General features: G+C 41.7%; 2 protein-coding genes across 2 annotated transcripts; both read right to left on the bottom strand.

The window, feature by feature from the left end:
* Positions 1–1,545: 1,545 nt before the first annotated feature.
* Positions 1,546–2,025, bottom strand: LOC120516414 (calmodulin-alpha-like). The gene has a single exon (XM_039738060.1). It carries the CDS (start codon positions 2,017–2,019, stop codon positions 1,546–1,548), a length of 474 nt encoding a protein of 157 aa, XP_039593994.1. The 5' UTR covers positions 2,020–2,025.
* A 13,183-nt stretch (positions 2,026–15,208) lies between these two features.
* Positions 15,209–16,339, bottom strand: LOC120516655 (actin, cytoplasmic 2-like). The gene has a single exon (XM_039738502.1). The coding sequence runs from the start codon at positions 16,334–16,336 to the stop codon at positions 15,209–15,211; it is 1,128 nt and encodes a 375-aa protein (XP_039594436.1). The 5' UTR covers positions 16,337–16,339.
* Positions 16,340–16,798: the final 459 nt, after the last annotated feature.

Here is a 16,798-nt window from a genome sequence, read left to right as displayed (position 1 = left end):
AATACCTGGCATTGCCCGGGAGGAAAAGTGTTTTTTTTTTTTTTTTAATTGTTTGAGAAAAATATAATTAAAAAAACACAAGTTTAAAAATAAAAGTACATTAACAAACAATGAAAACTCACTAATATGCCTGTCTTGTATGTATGTTATCATCCTGTTGACGCTCAGAACGGCCAACTCTAATTAATTTCAAAAGCAACAGGGGTGCGGTGGCGCTCGAATATAAAGAACTAGCCGACGCCCACCGTAGCATATGGCGGTGTAAGAATAGGAAAGGAAAACGGTGAGAAAGGAATTCAGAAATCAAGAAGAAAGAAATACTTCTTGAAATACGCAGTTGTGAATAGGTGTTTTGCTGGAGATGACAGATAATGAGTCGAAAGATCTAAACCTAGAAAAAGACACATACAACTGACCGTGGCTGAAGACTGGTTGTTCCCCTCACACGCAGCCCACACGGCATTTCTTGATTCCTATTCCTTCACTTCCAAACCCTTCCCCACGCTGGCTGCGGCCTCCCATACACCCCCAAGCCGCTTTTCTCGATTCCTATTCCTCCTTTGGACTACCGCATTCCCCGCTCCTCCCTCATGACCCAATTGGTGTCACATCACCGCCGAAGTGAAAGGTCACGCGGTCAGGTTAGATATAGGGCCGTGACGTGACGTAACCAGGTTTGAAGAGGAAGCGGGAGGAACCAGAAGAGAAATATATATATATAAGAGAAGATGCTGGCAGTCACCTCCAGATCGCCCTCTGGTGGTCATTCCGAGTCTCAACTGGATGATAACATGCAAACAAGACCGTAAGATCATAACCCTAGCCAGAAGGGGGTGGGTTAGGGTTGATTCCCCTACAGTATTTTTAGTCGACCAATGAGAAACATGTGTACCAAGTGTCATGAAAATTGAAGTGATGCTGGAACATACAAACACACGCACACACATACATTGATTTTTATATATATATAGATGACATTTCTGTGTGTTGCTTAGTGTAATGGGCTATAAATCAGTGTTCTAAAGTTAAGGCAAAATTGCTGGACAATTCTGCTATAGGTTATTGCCGATGGCTGTCTACAGGACATACATCTTTACCTGTTTATCCACACACACTGTGGTGATACAGAGCTGCCTGCTTCCTTTAAAATTAGCAGGCTCTGGGGACATTGGTTTCTAATCAGGTACTTCATGATAGCTGACAGCAATACTATTGTTGAACCAAAGTCAATGTTTTTTATACTATTGTTCTGCAGAGGAAATTGGCATGCTCCATTGTTTAACTGATCATCATGGTGATTTATGTAGAGATTGAAGCATTTATTTATTTTTGGGTAAATGTGAATAAAGTAGAGCAGAGGAGTATAGTCTGAGACTTGTGACTGCTGCCTGCTTCTTTTATGCTTTTGCATCATATTGTGGTGGCTACACCCTGTAGCCACAGTGGCTTGTACCTGGCCTAGGTTCCCCTAGGCTTGAGACCGGTAACACCAGCAGCAATTTCAATGATGGGGACTGGTCTGGTTTCTAACTAACTGCCATCTAACTAGTCTGCCTCTTTAGCCAGTAGGCCACACTTTTTGCAAATCAGAGAAAATTCTTCAAAGCTTATCTGTCCGTCTCCATCAATGTCTGCTTCCCCGATCATTTCATAGATTTCGTCCTCTGTTAATTTCTCCCCTAGGTTTTTCATGGCTAGGTGCAACTCGGCAGCACTGATGGACCCATCTCCATCTTTGTCAAACACCTTAAATGCTTCACGGATTTCTTCTTCCACATCAGCGTCTTTCATTTTTTTAGCCATCATGGTCAAGAATTCGGAAAAATCAATAAGACCATTGCCATCTACATCTGCTGAATTGATGAGGTCCTGTAGCTCTTGATCTGAAGGGGTCTGCCCCAGGGATCTCATGACCGTCCCCAGCTCTTGGGCAGTAATGGTACCATCACCATCCTTGTCAAACAAGAAGAAAGCCTCCTTGAATTCTGCAACCTGCTCAGGGGTCAGCTGGTCAGCCATTTCAGATGGGACAGCTTTTGTGGAGCTAACTAGAATTCACCACAGGGGCACAAGTGCCAGCTGTCAAGGCCTGGGTTTTAAATGTGTCTATTTCAGAAGATTTACAATGTTGAGTGATTTCAAATCTCGTGAGAATATGAAGAAAAAGCTGTTTATAATATTTCTGGGCTACGTGGAAGAACGAGACAGGGAGGGCAGGCAAAGAAGAAGAGAACTGCTTTGGGCTTTGGCACCTAAAAAATATTTATGGCAAAATAACTGCAAACCCTTTGTCTTACCCATCTGGCTAATTAATTTTTCGGCATGATATTAATCTTCACGTCTTTTGTTTTTTAGTTGCATACAAACACAGCTGTTCCATAACTCTTGCAAAATGGTTTTCCCCAAATACAAGGCAGGTTGCCATGCTAGTCACGTTTATCGTAACATTTTGAAATTAATTACACTTCTCCCTATATAACTAAGCGAAAGTGCAATGTAAGTGTGCCCTGTGGTCAATAGTCTGATGCCCCCTCATGAGTTGGTTCCTGCCAGCAACCAGTTGTTGCTGAGATAAGTGCCACCATCTGTGATCCTGAAGTGCATTACACAAGTTGGACAAGGCTAGGCATTAACTTTTTATTTGCCTCTGAATATATTAACATTTTAGATTTCATGTTTTTGCAGGTTTGTTATGCATGGTACACTTGAGTTAATTAGTATCTTATCGTACGTTAAAATGCATTGCTTAACCAAACATTTTGTTTTTTTTTTTGTATTTTGTATGCCATCTGAAGATGGTTTCACTTATAAAAGTGATGATGCCATCTGATGGCATGCAATCTACAGGGTAAGCCAAAATGAAGTGCCATATTTCTCAAGGACATTGTGTAAGGTAGAGGCAGCCAAGTGGGTTGAGGTGGGGGTCCTTGGATAGGAGATCCCTTGTAGTTTTCAGTCGGCAACATGCCTTGGTCTGGTGTGCGCCATGCTATCGCTGTTGAAGCGTTCTTCAACAACAACGAATCCAACAACACTATGCAACACGCCTTCCGAACGCACTTCAGCATTCCTCCTAACGCTGAGGTCCCAAATAAAAAAGCAATCCTTCAGTGGGTGGCTAAATTTAGACAGTTTGGTACAACATTGAACAGAAACTTTCCAGGACGTCCTCAAACGCCTGAAAACATCCAAGCTGTAAGGGCATCAATTTTGCAGTCTCCTAGACGTTCACCGTGCAAACAGGCGTCTGTCTCCTCCTCCTACAACGCAGTTTTAATACACCAAACCATGGTGACTAAAATGAGGACATCGAAATGATTGATCAATACCTGTGCTTAGGCATTTCCAACATTTCTTTGTGGAGGATTTTAATGAGGACTTTAATTTCCATCCATACAAAATGATGGTAGTGCAGGAACTCCCTGAGAGACACTGGGAGAGCCACAGAGAGTTGTGTGTGTGAACATTCTGCAAACCGTCCATCGAGATGCCATCGTCATGTGCAGCGACGAGGCTCATTTCCATTTAAATGTGTGGACTGGGACCCGGACACAGGCAGACGGACATCGTGAGTTCCACCACACACTATTTATTTACAATATTTACAATTAGAACGTGCACAAACCCCAGTGCCTCTTGCACCGATTCCCCAAAGTCCAGGCCACACTCTCAGTCACTGTGCCTCTCTCTCGACCGCCTCCCGTCCTCTCTCCAGCTCTGTCCTCTTCCACCCGACATCCACTGCTGACTGGAGGGAGACGGCCTCTTATATGGGAACCCGGATGGGCTCCAGCTGCTTCCCGGCAATCAGTCATGGCCACACCCCAGTGTGGTGAAAGTGCCGGCTGCGTCCGGGTGTCCCCTGTTCTCTTCCCCCCAGCACTTCCTCTTCCTGGTGTGGCGGAAGTGCTGGGCTCCAGGGTTCCTCAGGCACCTGGGCGCCGCCTGGCGGTGGCCACGGGCCCCTACAGGGTTGGGCTTCCAAGCCCTCTACCCGTGGCCCCCAATACAACCAGGGCAATCGCCCCCTTGCGGTCTGGAGGAGGCACAAGACCACAAATGATTGAGTAAATAAGCAAAACTTTCACTATTGGGCTGAAACCAGCCCTCGTGAACTTTATCAGAGACCCCTTCTTAGTGAGCGTGTTACAGTTTTGTGTGCCGTTGCAGAATTTGGCATTGTAGACCCTTAACATTTTGAGGAGGGGGAAGCAACAGTCACCGTCGCTTCAGAATGTTACACTGAAATGCTAGAGAACTGGGAAAATGGATGTGGTGGACACTTGGTTTCAACAGGACAGAGCAACAGCTCATATGGTGCAGAGATCCATGCAAGTTTTCCGGGAGATGATCTCCCTGCACGGCAATGTCGGGTGGCCTTCACGTTTGCCTGATCTCACTCCATGCGATTTCTTCTTGTTTTACTATCACAAGTTGAAGGTATGCACACACTGACCACAAAACCTTGAAGCCCTCATGGACGCTAATCGCCACGAAATCGCCGCTATTCCCCTAGAAAGATTACAATATGCAAGCTTTTGAGGCCACTCAGCTCATTACATCGTGCCTGAATAAAGGGTCTGCGTTGCCTCAAAAGTTTGCATGTTGTAATCTTTTTAGTTAGCCAATAAAAGGTGTCATTTTGTTTAACTTCTTACCACATCCATAATGGCTAATACGGTACAACACCCTAGTACTACAGATATTGTGTCATAATGAAATTTTATTTTATCTTGTAACATTTTTGTAGAATTAACGTTTGAAATGTGGTACTTCTTTTTGGCTCACCCTGTACTTTCAAATAGGTCTCTACTCTGCATGTTTTGTCCAGATAACCTGTACTTTAAGATTTGTTTCCTCTTTGATATCTTTTAAGTACATACACAAGATTTTGAAATATCGGCCATGCCATGGCATAGTGGCTAGTGCTGCTGCCTCAAAGTGTCAGATTCTGCATGGTGTAACTTTATTTTAATATTACTTTAGATTTTTTTTTCTTCTGTATGTGTGTTGGTTTTTTTCTATGAATTGTTTTAGTTGCTGTATTTTTAGTATCGCACCAATTGTAGTGTGGTGCTGGTTGTCAGAATCGTAACCACCGTTGCTAGGTGGAGGTTCACCATTGAGTGATGCTGGTGACTGCCGTGACCTATTTAAGGATAAAGTGCAACCTTTGTTACTTTAATATTAAACATTAAATATAGTGTGACTTCTGGACAAACATTTTTAATTACCTTTCAGACAGCCTTGGACTCACAATCCCTCCTAACCCATTAACAGCTGTGTTTGGGGTTCTTCCAGAGGGGCTTAAAGTGGAGAAGGACAAACTAATTGTGATTGCATTCACTACACTGTTGGCACGCAGACTTATTCTGATAAACTGGAAGAACCCAAACTCTCCTCTTTTAAGTCAGTGGGAAACTGATGTATTATATTATTTAAAATTGGAAAAAATCAAATACTCAGTTAGAGGATCTGTGCAGACTTTTTCAAAACATGGCAGGATCTAATCAGTAATATTTTAAAATAAGTTTATAAAGCACAGAGAATTTATTAATTTAGGTATTTTTACAAGCCTTAAATTTTACACCGTTTGGCTTGCTCTCTCTCTCAGGGGTGGGGATCGATCTGTTCTTAGCATAATTCTTTTTTGTAAAACTTGATTGCTATGTATTGATTGTAATAAAATTAATAAATAAAAAAAAATAAAAATAAAAAAAATATAGTGTGACTTGTTGGAAAAATTAAATCTTAATACGTTTTTGAAGTACAGGGTGAGTCAAAATTATGTTAACACTAATGGTACTGCTATGTACAGTATATACTTACCGTATATACTTGTGTATAAGTCGGGTTTTTAAACCCGAAAAATCGATTATAAAGTCAGACCCCGACTTATATGCCCATTTGAAAATACGACATTTAAATTTTTTTTTTCTACATCTTCTTGCTTCCTCCACTCTCGCACCAGTTTCTCAGATGCATCAAGTTTTGTTGCAGCAGTGCAATTTCTTTCTCCACTTCAACGACTTATAATTTATAATATAACCAGCTTCATATTTTCTTCTGATCCAACGCTCCATCGTAGATAAGGGATGCTCTAACGATAAAGGTGTATGAGGGTGTGACATACAAAAAACACAAAACAGTGCAAACGTCACTTTGGAATAGTTTGGATATTACCGTGTGGTCATGTAGGCACAATACATAGAGCAAAAAGGCTGTGTGCTCCGTTGTTACTGTCTCAGGTGGGAGTTAGCATATCGGAATCTCTTGGACCAATAGCGTGAGTTTTCCGTATTCGACTTTATAAAATACCGGAAATTATACGGTAGAATCAAGTCCTGACTTATACGCGGGAGAACTTAAACACGAGTATATACAGTATATACAATTTCTGTGGACAATTTATGTGCAACATATGGTATATTTGTACACACAACACACAAAAACCAATGAACAGCAGTACCATTTAAAGCCCAGACGCACATTTTGCAGGGAATTGATAATACCATAGTCCGTATTCTGTCCTTCAGGTTACTGATAAAACAAACTTTCCTGCTATATACACAGTCCTTCATCATACCCAATATCCAGAAATAACAGGGTGTAAAAACAGGGGAGTGTGGAGGACATGACAATGGTGCACCATGAGCTATTCAGTGACCTGGAAAAGTGTGGTCGAGATAAAAATAATCAATTAGTGTTAACATAATTTTGACTCACCCTGTATAAGTTTAATTTTATCGACCATTTACATTTTTATTCCTGTGAGTGGTTGTGTAGGTATAGGGGCCCCAGTGCCCTGCTTTGCCTCGGGGTCTATAATGCTGTTAAGACAGTCCTGGCTGGCACAACAATGGTTCAATGGAAGCACTTCTGAGTCATCTGGGAACCAGGGATGACCTCCCCCGGCAGTGCCCTCTGTCGTTTCCCCAAAGACCCCTACAGGGCTGTGTTTCTGGACTCCAAAGTCCCATTCAGTTTTCAAACTGGTACACTGCCCCCTATTTATTTTCGGGGATGGCTTCCAGCTCTCCTCAGTCCATTATTCTCTCCAGCATCCCAGCCAGATAATGTCTGTAACGTTGTAATCCTCCCTGATCCTGGCTGGATGCCCCTCCATGCTCCTGGGCACTTACAATGTGCAAGCACAAGAGGTTGGTTAATATTTGACAATACTTTTGGCTTGAAGTATTGTCAGATTTGGTATTTTTTATGCTTTTGATTTCATACTTGGACCCTGGTACCTTTTCACCTCCATTATAAAACACAAGTGTATATGCTACTTATTTTCTAAAATGCATACTTTCTCTTTAGAACACAATTTCACCTAGTGAATTAATATATATCTCGAGTATGAAGAAATAAATTCAAGTCGAAAAGTGCCAAAGTTATTCTTTAAGTACCATTTGAACAAAATGCCACACTAAAGAGAAGTCTTGGGAAGAAAAATTCAGAGAGACCCCCCTCCAGGTGTAACGGTGCAGGTCGGCTCCTTTCTCCCACTGGAACCCAACACCTATGATAACGTAAGCTGATGAGCTTGGCAGAGGAGAACAAAACACACACGAAGCATGGGGATGGTGAAAGTGCTCAGTGTTTTTATTAAAAACAGTTAAAAAAAAATCAGTGTTCAAAAGGTGCAGTGCTCCGAAATGTAATAAATAATCCAATAAAATAAAGGTGATGTGGAATGTAAAAACCAATAAATAAATACATATTAAAACAAGGTTTAAAAAAACAGTGCAGGAAACTCATTTAAAAATCCACAAACCCCGGTGCCTCCCTTTTAAAACTCCAACTTATCCCATTTAGATCGGACAGCCCAGAGAGGCGTCGACCAACAGGTAGCCTATATAAAATGCATCATTCTCATTCAACAATGTTGGGTTGTGAGGAGAGAGAGATTTGGAGAATTTTGGTGACAGATGGTGACTTACAGCAGAAAACGGCGTTCAAAAGTTAAATAGTATAAACGGACAAGGACCTTAGCAGAATAAAATGGACAGAGACGTTTCTGACCTTTTACTGATGACATGAGACTGAAACAGTGAGAGCTCCTTCACTTGCGGTCATGAGAGCTTGCCTTGACCTCAGCTAACCACCAGATGTCGCAGTTCACACTGGGGCTGAGGCTTCAAAGCTTCAAATCTTTATCGGCACAAATAGAAAGAAGGTGTCAAAGCTTCACAAGGCTTCATTTTTCCCATCACTACCCTTCACAACCCCCCACCTCGAGCGATGGCCACTCTCGTCCACTTGCTTCTGTTCTCTACACCCGCTTGTTTTTTTTCGCTTTCCTGCCTACTTTTTCTCTCGTCCTTTAACTACTTCCTTTCTTGTCTTTCTTGCATTCCCCCTTTTATTTGCTGGTGAGCAGTTGCAGGTGCGATCTCTTGATTAGCGCCCCGGGCTGATAATTAGACGATCAGACCAGCCGTACGTGCCAGAGAGTAGGCGTCTTTGTGCAGATCACTCACAGCCGTTCCACTCCCCAGCGTGAGCGCAACCAATTATTTATTTTTTTAAAAACAGCTACTTTTTCTGAGCTGCCGACTCGCTATACCATGCTATTCCAGCCTGCCTGGTCACTGGTCTTCTACACAGGTATGTTAGACATGCAATGGGTGTCAAAAAATGGGGTGAACACAACGCAAAAGACAGAACACAAGTAATCCTCTTCGCAGAACTAGACGGCCAATCTATCAGAAATATAACACAACAGTATTAACTGCTTTGTTCTTTCACAGTACTCCTCAAGTCGTGCTAAGTGGATGTGTTATAATAATCTGCTCAGGAATCGAGAGTAGAACACTCAAAGTGATATTTACTTTCATTCTGCACTTTATTTTTCAATGTAACTGGGTTAATATTGCAAAGAACTTATTTTTGTTGCAGCTTACTTGTTTGACAGCTTTGACTTTGCAAACACTTTGTGTAAATAGTTACTAAGTAATGTATATTTTTTTCTATTAATATAATTGTTGGATAATGTTTTAAGTGAAAACTGAAATATTATATACTAGGGGTGCCCAGGGATGATTTTACAGTTGTGCTTGAACGTTTGTGAACCCTTTTCTATATTTCTACATGAATATGACCTAAAATATCATCAGATTTTCACTCAAGTCATAAAAGTAGATAAAGAGAAACCAGTTAAACAAATGAGACAAAAATATTATACTTGGTCATTTATTTATTGAGGAAAATGATCAAATATTACATATTTATGAGTGGCAAAAGTATGTGAACGTCTAGGATTAGTAGTTAGTTTGAAGGTGAAATTCAAGTCCGGTGTTTTCAATCAATGGGATGCCAATCAGGTGTGAGTGGGCACCCTGTGTTATTTAAAGACCAGGATCTATCAAAGTCTGCTCTTCACAACACATGTTTGTGGAAGTGTATCATGGCACGAACAAAGGAGATTTCTGAGGACCTCACAAAAAGAGTTGTTGATGCTCATCAGGCTGGAAAAGGTTACAAAACCATCTCTAAAGAGTTTGGACTCCACCAATCCACAGTCAGACAGGTTGTGTACAAATGGAGGAAATTCAAGACCATTGTTACCCTCCCCAGGAGTGGTCAACCAACAAAGATCACTCCAAGAGCAAGGTGTGTAATAGTCGGCGAGGTCACAAAGGACCCCAGGGTAACTTCTAAACAACTGAAGGCCTCTCTCACATTGGCTAATGTTCATGTTCATGAGTCCACCATCAGGAGAACACTGAACAACAAAGGTGTGCATGGCAGGGTTGCGAGGAGAAAGCCACTGCTCTCCAAAAAAACATTGCTGCTCATCTGTAGTTTGCTAAAGATCACGTGGACAAACTAGAAGGCTATTGGAAGAATGTTTTGTGGACGGATGAGACCAAAATAGAACTTTTTTGGTTTAAATGAAAAGTGTTCTGTTTGGAGAAAGGAAAACACTGCATTCCAGCATAAGAACCTTATCCCATCTGTGAAACATGGTGGTGGTAGTATCATGGTTTGGGCCTGTTTTGCTGCATCTGGGCCAGGACGGCTTGCCTTCATTGATGGAACAATGAATTCTGAATTATATCAGAGAATTCTAAAGGAAAATGTCAGGACATCTGTCCATGAACTGGATCTCAAGAGAAGGTGGGTCATGCAGCAAGACAACGACCCTAAGCACACAAGTCATTCTACCAAAGAATGGTTAAAGAAGAATAAAGTGAATTTTTTGAAATGGCCAAGTCAAAGTCCTGACCTTAATTCAATTGAAGTGTTGTGGAAGGACCTGAAGCGAGCAGTTCATGTGAGGAAACCCACCAACATCCCAGAGTTGAAGCTGTTCTATACGGAGGAATGGGCGAAAATTCCTCCAATCCAGTGTGCAGGAATGATCAGAAGTTACCGGAAACGTTTAGTTGCAGTTATTGGGGGTCACACCAGATACTGAAAGCAAAGGTTCACATACTTTTGCCACTCACTAATATGTAATATTTGATCATTTTCCTTAATAAATAAATTACCAAGTATAATATTTTTGTCTCATTTGTTTAACTGGTTTCTCTTTATCTACTTTTAGGACTTGAGTGAAAATCTGATGATGTTTTAGGTCATATTAATGCAGAAATATAGAAAATTCTAAAGGGCTCACAAACTTTCAAGCACAACTGTGGGTCTTATACATTAACATTTAAGGATAAAGAAGCATTTAACTGTACACTGCAAAACAAATTACTATTAACTGCATTTTACAGTTGCAGCTCTTCAGAAATTCTGGCTGCCAAACAATGGACGCCATTAAAGATTGTGCATTTCTTGTTTGCTGTGTGATGGCCAGTGTTACTTTCCCATCCATTTTCATTTCACTTCCTTAGAGTTTTCATGGTAGCCATTAGCACTTAACATTTACTAACAGTATTTTATTTAGGTATGGTGGATGACCAGGGCCTTTACCTACTCAGGTCACCTTTGGAGTGGAAGGAACCAGGGGAGAGAGTATGCACGGGGCTCTATCTCCCCCGGATCGGCAGATGGCAACACCCCTGGGATGCAGTGGGTGCCTTGGATTCCCAAAGGGGAGAGTTCTGCAACTCAGCCCTGTTGGGCACCGTGAGTGCTACCTGCGGGTGCTGCAGGGACTCCCAGTTTACTCAACAGTGCTCCTGGATTAAGCCTATGGGACACTGGAAGTACTCTTGGGTGTTACACAAAAGGAGCCAGCTGCCACTGCTCCAGGAGCCAGAGTTGGGAAGTGGAGGACAAAGCTTGCTGCAAAAGTAGTGGAGGTGGACTCAGGAAAAGAGACAGAAAGAAGAAGAAAAGAAAGTGCTGTGTGCTTTATTTGTACTGTCTTGTGAAGGTGGGAAACGGTTTGGGAAGCGTTTCCCACGGAAATAAAAGCCTGTGTGTTACCTGGACTTGTATCTGTGTCTGCTTGTGTCTGGTTTGGGGATCTGGAGTGCCCTCTACAGGCCACACTGGTATTTCATTATTTGACAGTGTGGCCTTAGGACTGAGGCATTGGACTGTAGACTACAAGGCTATTTGTCACATTCAAACTGTCGAATCATGGTGTGGCTGTAAACAAGTTGGTTAACTTTCCATTGGTGTAGAAGCAGAATTATCTAAACACTAAGCACTACACTCTTGAGATTTCAGCCCTGACCAGACTACAGCCCTCCTATTCAAGGCTGGTTTCTGCCCTGTACCTGATGTTGTCGGGGTAAGCTGTGCCCCCTACCCCTTGAAATGAATTAAATGGGATTCAGAATATTGGGCTATTGTGATTTGCAGGCCATTTTGGATAAAGCTGTTCACTCAATAATGAAATATAGTGGATTTAAATAACATTGTCAGTCATTATTTTAAAAGTGCTATTTTAAAAAATCGGGAGTGGTCTCCCCTCGACTTTCTCATATATTCTGATATGGGGATGGATATTTGAGGAGTAAAACCGCAAGACAATGATTATATTTTTATGTTATGTACAATAAAGAACCATCAACAACAAATTAAATCAAATTAATAATACATTGAAGAATTATTATAAAAGTAAAGTTGAATATATTGGTCTCTATAGCTGCATGAATAAAAAAGTACCACTTCCGGTAGGTAGAAATGGCCCAAAAGTTGATAGAAATCTACATTTTGTACCTGATACTTGTATGCAAAATTTGGTTAACCTAAGTGAAAGCCTACTCAATTTATCATGTTTACACAAACACACACAGACATAACTCCAAAAATGGTATTTTCGGACTCAGGGAGGTCTAAAACATCGAGATTCATCGAAATCGCGACATCAAATCTTTGAACGATTACAATACTTTCCCTATACTTTGTATACGAGAAAGTAAAAAGGGTTTCCCCTATGAACTCCTGAACACATTTAACTTCACATGACATTACTCTTCATAGCTGCTTTCCTGGTGTGCCGCTCCTTACAATGCATCAAAGCAATAAGTGGTGGGGGATCCCCCATGAAATCCAGAGTCCAGAGCGGAAATCGCTCAAAAGTGGATAGAAATCTACATTTTGTACCTAATACTTGTGTGCAAAATTTGGTTGACATAATTAAAAGTGTACTCAAGTTATCGTGCTTACATACACACACACTTAATTCCCAAAACTGTATTTTCTGACTCAGGGAGATCTAAAACATCGAGATTCATCAAAATTTCAAAATTGAATTTTTAGATGATTACAATACTTTCCCTACGAGAAAGTAAATCGGACTCAGGGAGGTCTAAAACGTCGAGATTCAGCAAAAACTCGAGGTCAAATTTTTTGGATGATTACAGTACTTTCCCTATACAGTGGTACCTCGGTATACGTCTGCTTTGGAATAAGTCCAACCTGGTAAACGTCCTGTTTGGACAAGAAAAATTTTGCTTGGTATACGACCTTTGTTTGGAATACGACTCGCGTGCTAAAACACCGCGCACTACCCTTGTTTACCTCTCTCAAGACAAAGCTACGACTGCCCATGAGCGTCAGTGCGCCAGTTGCTAGCATTCAGTGAACAACCCGCGCTATAACTCTGTGAATTTTCACGTGTGTGATATAGCGGGTCCACAGCTCCTGTCAAATGCCAGCTTTAAAATAAATAATCACCGCGCTCGTGGCTTGGTGAGGGGGCGTGGTGGTTGTGTGGCTGAAGCGGTTCTCAGGGCGATTCACAATGTGGGCGTTTCTCGCCTAAGTGCACAGGGGAGAGACCATCCGCATTCATGAATGTTCCTGGGGCTGCTTATCTTGATAAATAGAAGCGCGCGTCGGCTAGAAGGGGAGGAAGAAGAGAGAACGGACGGGAGGTTGCGTGCGCGCGTGAAGTAGCTGAAGTAGGCAGAGTGAAGGTCAGCTGCAAGTAGGGCGACTCCCCTGTTGGGAAACAGGGGGTCGCCAGGTAAAACGGCACTGGGCTTCTTCTTGTTTTTTTCTTTTTTTTAAAGAATGCTTCCTGCTGTATTTTAACCTCGTTGTTTTTAAGAAGACTTTTTTCTATTGTTTTTAACCTCCACGTTTCACTTCTGATTTTATGGATTATTTATTGGAACTTTGGAGACTGCACTTTAATTGAACGCCTTGTTTTGTTGAGTGTTTTAATAAAAGCACTTTGCACTTTTTCACCATCCCCTTGCTTTGTTGTTACCGATGAGCTTAGCAGTGAGGCACATTACCGACGGTGTAGGGTTCAAGGGCTCCCCGGCAGCAGATGGGAGCATACAGCAAACCCGCATCGTCACAACGTGATTTTGTGTTTTTTCACGTAAACTTGAATTAATTGTTGAAAAGTATGAAGGTGTCGTGCGTATCCGGGACATGACTGTTGCATACCGTTTGCCGAGAACGACGGTATCTACGATTGTGAAAAACAAAGACGATATTAAAAAGTAAAGTGAGGTTAAATTTTCATTTATTTCATCTAATTGCTTTTGTATTTATGTATTTTAGTATTAAGCAGTGTTTAAATTATTTTATACAACCCCATCAATGTATAATATGCCAATAGCAATAGGATTTTTTTTTCATGGGAACGAATTAATCATTTTCTCATTATTTCTTATGGGAAAAATTAGTTTGGTTTACGTCCTGTTTGGTATACGTCAAAGGATCTGGAACGGATTAAGGACGTATACTGAGGTACCACTGTACTTTGTATATGAGAAAATAAAAAGTTAAAGAGAATTATTAGAATACAGAATAGTATACTGAAAAATGCATTTGTCTCTGCATTCCCTTTTTAACGGTTTTCATTCTCCCTCGTATGTATGAATAAGGTGATGATATACAATAGTACCATCCACCGAAAACTGCATAGACTTGGTCTCATGGCTGTGAAAAAGTATTAGTTATCTACTATATAATAAAACACTAATGTCTGTGTATCCACTCCCTCTGAGCAGTCTGATTGGTCAGCTTGGCTTTGGAGTCGCAATGAAAGAGGACGTGCGAGTGTGAGATGGACGAGGAGAAGTAAAGGCGTATGAGGCACGCTGAGAGAGGCGCCTTCAAAGATGGCAAGTATAAAGCCAGCCAGGAAGCAAGAAATAATAAATGTGTCAGAGAAGCAGGCTTTACAGGAACTCGCTTGAGACATTCAGACATACAGGAATACAGAAGAAACGTGCCGAAGGTACATGTAAGACAAGAGACAGCAAATATTACTTGTCAACCATAATTCTCAAGTCCAAAAAGACCGTGAATCTGCCAGATATGGAACCTCAAGCACACCACATGTGTGAAATACAATGTCTTTTATTTGATCGGGTTAAATAAGTGGCCAGTCATCCAACGTAGATGGTTGAATATTTCTGAATGTTTTCATTCAGTATTCAGAAACGTGCCATTCTGCTCTTCAAATTGTTTTTAATGCAATACGTAAAACAAAAGCTAAATTGATTTCCAAACATCTCCAAATAAACTGCACCTTGTTCCTAGTTTATATCTTAAAAATGTGTGTTTCTTTATAAGAGTAGAAAAACCTTAAGATGGTTTTATCGCTGCATAACATAAAGAGACAGCCTGATTTTGTGCTTGTGTTTTGATCTGATGCCATCACAGAGGCAATGAAAATTTTGAACGAATTTCAAGTTAAACCCCATAGAATTGTCCTTGAGTGCACTTCACTGATGGGGGGGAAGAAAAAAAACAAAAAAAAACTTTGATGTCAAAAAAACAAAATACAAACCTGTATTAACGTTTTATTTCCAGCGTCTTCATAGTCTTTGTCTACTCAGAAGCATTTACGATGGACGATGGAAGGTCCAGTCTCATCGTACTCCTGCTTGCTGATCCACCTCTGCTGAAAAGTGGATAGAGAGGCCAGGATCGAGCCTCCGATCCAGACCGAGTATTTCCGCTCGGGTGGAGCAATGATTTTAACTTTAACTGAGATAGGTGCCAAGGCTGGGATCTCTTTCTGCATCCTGTCTGCAATGCCAGGATACATGGTTGTACCACCAGACAGAACAATGTTGGTGTAAAGATCCTTGCGGATGTCGACGTCACACTTCATGATAGAGTTGAAGGTGGTCTCATGTATGCCATTAGATTCCATTCCCATAAATGCGGGCTTAAAAAGAGCCTCGGGACATCTGAACCTCTCATTTCCTATGGTGATAATCTGACCATCGGGAAGCTCATAGCTCCTTTCCAATGTGGAGGAGGAAACTGTAGTGGCGAGCTCCTGTTCAAAATCCAGTGCTACATAGCAATGCTTCTCCTTGATATCTCGGACAATTTCTTTTTCAGCTGTGGTGTTGAGACTATAGCCTCTTTCGGTAAGGATCTTCACGAGGTAGTCTGTCAGATCACGACCAGCCAAGTGCAGACGGATGATGGCGTGGGGCAGAGCATATCCTTCATAGATGGGCACCGTGTGGGTGACTCCATCGCCAGAGTCCATCACAATCCCTGTTGTACGCCCAGATGCATACAGAGACAGCACAGCCTGAATAGCAACGTAGGTAGCAGGGGTATTGAAGATCTCAAACATGATCTGGGTCATTTTTTCTCTGTTTGCTTTGGGGTTCATGGGTGCCTCCGTTAGCAGGACGGGGTGCTCCTCTGGCATTACTCGCAACTCATTGTAAAAAGTGTGATGCCATATTTTTTCCATGTCATCCCAATTGGTAACAATGCCATGCTCAATTGGGAACTTCAGAGTTAAGATTCCTCTTTTTTTTAGAGTCTCATCTCCGACAAAACAATCCCTTTGTCCCATATTAACCAGTACACCCTGGTGTCTTGGTCTGCCGACAATGGATGGAAAGACGGCTCTTGGAGCATCATCTCCAGCAAAACCAGCTTTGCACAAACCCGAGCCATTGTCAATAACTAAAGCTGCGACTTCTTGTTCCATTGGTGGCAGTGGGAGTTTTTATTTTATTTTTTGGACTTTATAAAATCAACAGTAAATGTTCAAAGAATAGCCCAGCATCAAGGAGCATAAACGTGCTGACTGATCAGAGGAGGCAGGGAGATGTGTATAAGTAAGTAACCGCACTGCAAAGAGCTACAAAGTCTCGTGAGAAATGACGAGGTGCTGCTTTGAAGAGCAAGCCACGCCCACTCTGAAGGGGCAGGATGGAGAAAGGAAGAGAGGCAGCTGCTGAGCCACTTGGTGATATCTCAGCTTGCCATGGCACAGCATCATAGGCCCCCGGACAAAGTAGTGTGCTGTTCTGATAGACCAGTAAACCCCCGATTCTCTAAGGAATCGCAAATCCAAGAATGGCAATCACTTTCTGGAGGGATGAAAAATGATGGAGGGTGGGAGCGTCCTGGGAAAGTTTTTTCATTTAATTAAATAAATATATGTGTA

Source organism: Polypterus senegalus, chromosome 16 (assembly GCF_016835505.1).
Source record: "Polypterus senegalus isolate Bchr_013 chromosome 16, ASM1683550v1, whole genome shotgun sequence".
NCBI classification, from domain to species: Eukaryota; Metazoa; Chordata; class Cladistia; order Polypteriformes; family Polypteridae; genus Polypterus; species Polypterus senegalus.
The sequence above is the reverse complement of the archived record's forward strand: the minus strand, read 5'-3'. Positions and strand labels throughout refer to the sequence as shown.